This window comes from Vicia villosa, unplaced genomic scaffold, assembly GCF_029867415.1.
Source record: "Vicia villosa cultivar HV-30 ecotype Madison, WI unplaced genomic scaffold, Vvil1.0 ctg.001862F_1_1, whole genome shotgun sequence".
NCBI lineage: Eukaryota > Viridiplantae > Streptophyta > Magnoliopsida > Fabales > Fabaceae > Vicia > Vicia villosa.
This window is the reverse complement of record NW_026705754.1, coordinates 302,493-307,132: the sequence shown is the minus strand read 5'-3', so window position 1 is coordinate 307,132 and position 4,640 is coordinate 302,493. Positions and strand designations below refer to the sequence as shown.

At 33.1% G+C, this 4,640-nt stretch overlaps 1 protein-coding gene across 1 annotated transcript; it reads right to left on the bottom strand.

The window, feature by feature from the left end:
* Window positions 1-3,350, bottom strand: LOC131636926 (GCN5-related N-acetyltransferase 6, chloroplastic-like). Its single transcript, XM_058907507.1, has 9 exons — window positions 2,951-3,350; window positions 2,596-2,839; window positions 1,556-1,608; window positions 1,246-1,282; window positions 1,098-1,163; window positions 867-971; window positions 630-783; window positions 482-558; window positions 1-377 (listed from the first exon to the last, which is right to left on the bottom strand). Exons 1-9 carry the CDS (start codon window positions 3,067-3,069, stop codon window positions 312-314), a joined length of 921 nt encoding a protein of 306 aa, XP_058763490.1. The 5' UTR covers window positions 3,070-3,350; the 3' UTR covers window positions 1-311.
* Between the last annotated feature and the right edge of the window lie 1,290 nt (window positions 3,351-4,640).

Sequence of the window (4,640 nt, the reverse complement as noted above, 5' to 3'; positions counted from 1 at the left end):
TGCAATAAAAAACACATATATTTGCTGTTCTGTTTCATTAATCTTTTTACAATCCAAAATGTATTTGAATATGCTTATCATAAAAGGAAGAATACAAGACACCAGAAAAATTACACCGGAAGATATCCATATATTAAAAGATGGACACCTACACGCATTTACATAGACTAAAGTATACCTTGAATTTGATTTACAGGAACTGAAGCAGTTGAACTTTGAAATATGCAACTGTGTTGAATTGCAGTTGAACTTTGAAATATGCAACTGTGTTGAATTGAATTATTGAATTATAAGTAACTATTTTCCATAATTTACATCTGTAAACGTAGCAAGTAAGTTTCCTCTAATAACAATCGAGCATTGGCAGTTTCAACCATCTGGAAAAAAAAAAAAGATGAAGCTGCCAGTCATTGATTGCACAAGTAGCAACAATCCATTGCAGAAAATAAGAAATACAGATGAAACCAACAAATTACATTACCTCAAAGCCCATCTTTTGGTACAATAATTGTCCAGGCATGTTATTTCTGTCAACATGCACATATACTTGCCTCACACCTGCTAAATGAATCCATGAATATATATGGACACAAACTATAAAGTTACTCCAACTTAAAAGTTTATATTACCGTTAGATTTTGCAGATTCAACAGCAAAATACATCATGTTGCTTGCGATTCCTTGTCGGCGAGCCGATTTGGTAACACATAAGTTAGCAATGTAACCATATCTACTTGGTGGTGTCCTGTTTGTGCTGCAAGAAAAAGGTGTCTTAACTCGTTCCTGCATAAGTGATGACTAATTCATGAAAAACATAAACACCATCGGGCAAGACAGAGCAGCAGATGAGAAAGAATGTGTAATACCCCGGGAAAAGTCTCTCCTTGCAGCAAATATCGGATATTCAAATCAAGTGTTCCTACAATACTTTTTATTATCGAGCGTTTTACATTCTTCTGCTCCTTCCTCACCTGATAAACTTGACTCCAAACACCGTAAGTCGAAAATATACTTAAGAACAATCAATTATCAAAAAGTAATATATTTTTCAACCAGGATTTCCAACTACATCAGAATCTAAGATAAGATTGATTTACCGCGATAATGCAAGCGCAGCTATCCCCATTTTGAACCTTGCACCGCCTTTTTACCGCATTAAATTCCTAAACAATAAGGATTCTTGTTAAAATTTCATGGAAGACTGTATGCAGTGCACAATGAGGAAATTAATCTGTAAACTCCTACCTGCTCAGCGAATTTCCTTTTGTAGGTATCAACGTATCTGGAGAAAAAAAACATAATGCCAATTATTACCACCAAAATTTACATTTATTGTGAGTCAAGTCAAATGAATTACACCCACCATTGGCAGGGTCATTCATAATGTTTATTAAATCGAATTTTTGACATTATCCATCTTGATCTGGTTCATCGTCTGTTCTCAATGTAAGTGTTAAAATCTGCTCAATGCATATTTTGCACAATAACAACAAAAGATGCTTCAAAATCCTTATTTATGACACAATATAGCTTTCTGATGTGTGTTGTATCATACCTTTCAAATGTTCGATTCTCCCAATGACTTTCTGCCCTTAGCCAGGCTGCTGTCTACCACAGAATTCAAAAACATACAAATAAATAAAAGAAAATGCTATTTTTTAAACAATTTTTCTCTCACAAAATGTACAAATGCATAAAGGAATGATTGAAGACACGTAAAAGGAGTATGCGCTTATAAAACAAATTTTTCTTTAACTTCAACATTTTGTTAAGCTTTTTTCTTTTCATCATCGATTACTAAATATCATTACGTATCAATCTACCATAAAAAGACGCACTTTAGTGCACAACATTTCAGTTCATGAAATTGTTGAAATGTAGCCATTGAAATTAACAATCAATCATCACATTAGTTCTTGAAGATTGGTCTATTTAATCTCTGATATTGCCCTAAGGGCATAGTAGTCAATCCCGGATAGTGGCGCGGAGCGGTTGACCCCAAAAATGAAATAGTGGGATGGCCTCTAATTTTTGGATAAATTACATGAATAATAATTATAAACGTATGAAGTGCAGAGGTAAGAACAAAGTGCAGAGAGAGGTGAGGGAACTTATGATTTTTCTTGGGAACGAAGTGCAGAAACATCGGTGAAGGAAGATTAGGGTTGAGTCTCAACACAAATTTGATTGAAAAACCCAAAATTATCCTTAAAACATTTTAAATTTAAGGGGTAATTTTGACTTTTTTCATAGGGGACAAAGATAGTGGGACAGAAACCGCTACGAACCGGGAACCGCTTCATCCCTGCTACCGCTACTTACCCTATAGCGGTCACTATAGTGCTATGCACCACTAAGGCTCTTCCCATAGCCGCCGGCCTCTGCTCCGCTATAGCACGATAGCGCCTCTATTGACTACTCTGCCTGAGAGTCTTAATATGGTCAAAAATTTCGATTTCAAACATCATTTCAGTAAAATTTCCTTAATTTCAAGACCAAATTAACTAACCCTACAATTTCATACACTAAATTAATCATTAATTCTAAACACACTCCTAACATTTTTTCTCCTATCCAACAGTTCATAAAACATACCCAATACTCTTCATCAAGCACAGCATCTCTAGCTACAAACTGCCCAAACTCAAATCTTCTTTCTCGAAATAATTCATAATCTGACGGCTGCAACCGGTCGAATCGAAGACCATCAGACCTTACACTTTCTTCCACTTTAGGAACTGGCGAGATTGAAAGCTTCGCCGAGAGCTCTTCCTTCTTCTTCTTATTCTTCATATCACTACTTTCATTCACTGTTGACGAAAATCTCGAATCCATAGACCTATTATTCATATTCAATAACAATTAACAAACACAAAAAAAAAAAAAAAATATCAAAAAACTAATAAAAATCATTCACCAAAAAAATTAAGAAATTAAAGATGAAACTTACATGTTCCATGAAGCGGTAATTTTAGTGCAATTGTAAGGTATTTTAGATCCATTGAAAAGTAAGATATGAAATTGAGGTTTTTGAATCGGAAAAGTTGACATAGGAGACATGATTTTCATCTAGGTTATTGAAAAATGGAAGAATAAAATGAAAGAAAGCGATTTAATTTAATGGTTTTTTTGGTGAGAGTGATAAATTAAGCGCTAATTGATTTTGATTGAGAGGCATAAGGTTTTGGGAAGAACGTGGTTTTGATTTTGACGGTGTTCATTTTCGCCGGCGCGGATTTGATGACATCACCGGCGGTGAGAAAGTGGAATTAATGGAATGGATAAATGTGTCTATCCATTTTATTTCAACTACATGTAGCCACGTAGGCTTTCTGTTTTCAATACATACCTAATTTTTTTGACAATATGTGAACCAATTTATATACCAAAATTAGGTGAATGGGTATTTTTTTTTTTTTTTGAATAAAGGTGAATGGGTATTTAAATTTGGTTGGATACGTGGATATTATGAATTTATGAATATTTATTTTGAAATAAATTGATATAAATATATAACTAATCTTTCAGACATATAGGCTCTTGTTTGGGTAAAATTAGCGGTGGGATGATAAACTACCTCATAGCTTATAGTTTATAGCAGTGTTTTAAAAACCGGACCGGTCATCGAACCGGTGAGAGTACTGGGTTACTGGTTTATCGGTCGAACCACAGGGTCACTGGTCGAATCGCACGACCAAACCGGATTAAACCGGATTAAATCGGATAACTCAGTTGAATAGACCTGTCATTATATAGATATAAAACCGGTCAAACCGGATGATTCAGTGTCTAAAAAAATATAACTAGCTTTTAAATTTTTTAAAAATATCATATCATAAATTCACAATTTCATAACTTAAATTCAAATTTTAAACAAAGGTATCACACATAACAAAATAGTAAAAAATTACAAAGTCTAATTGCAAACAAAGTCTAATTACAACATAATCTAAACAAAGTTTAATTACTACATAATCTAATTGAATAGTTTATAACAAAATAACTCCAATGTGTACCAAATTTAATTCAAAATAGGATCCTCCTAAAAAGAAAATCAAATAAAATTCAATATGTTTATGCTATTTAAGAAAATTTATTAGAAAAGATAACAAATAGACAATAAAGTTTTTAATTTGTCACTAACGAAAAAAACTATGTGAGAATACTATTTAAGTAATACACTACTAAATATATTAAAAAAAAAGTAAAAAAAAAAGTTTAAAAGAAATGTTAAAAAAAAGTTTAAAAAAAAGTAAAAAAAAAAGTTAAAAAAAAAACAATTAAACCGCCGGTTTTCCGGTTTTCCCGGTTTTCACCGGGTTATACCGGTTCCCACCGGTTTGATGGCATACCCGATCTGACTATTGAACCAGACCGGTTACCTGGCCGGTTCCCGGTTCGACCGGTCCGACCGGCCGGTCCGGTCCGGTTTTTAAAACACTGGTTTATAGCTGATGGATGATGGGTGATGGGTGATAGCTTATAGTGGACGATTGATGACGGATGACTGATAAGCTAATTAAAGTGTTGGGTAAAATTAACGATTTAACTAACTGATAAATGTAAAATAAAATAAAATAAAAAGATATTTTTTAATTAATAATTAAATGTATATTTAAAATAATTAAAATTTATAAGAG

Bases quoted from the DNA above. Each gene is read 5' to 3' on its own strand.
- LOC131636926 (XM_058907507.1), bottom strand. From the start codon at position 3,069: ATGAAAATCATGTCTCCTATGTCAACTTTTCCGATTCAAAAACCTCAA. The intron at 1,164-1,245 runs GTAGGAGTTTAC...CTTATTGTTTAG, and splicing joins AAAGGAAATTCGCTGAGCAG to GAATTTAATGCGGTAAAAAG. The intron at 378-481 runs GTAATGTAATTT...TTTTTTTTCCAG, and splicing joins ACCAAAAGATGGGCTTTGAG to ATGGTTGAAACTGCCAATGC.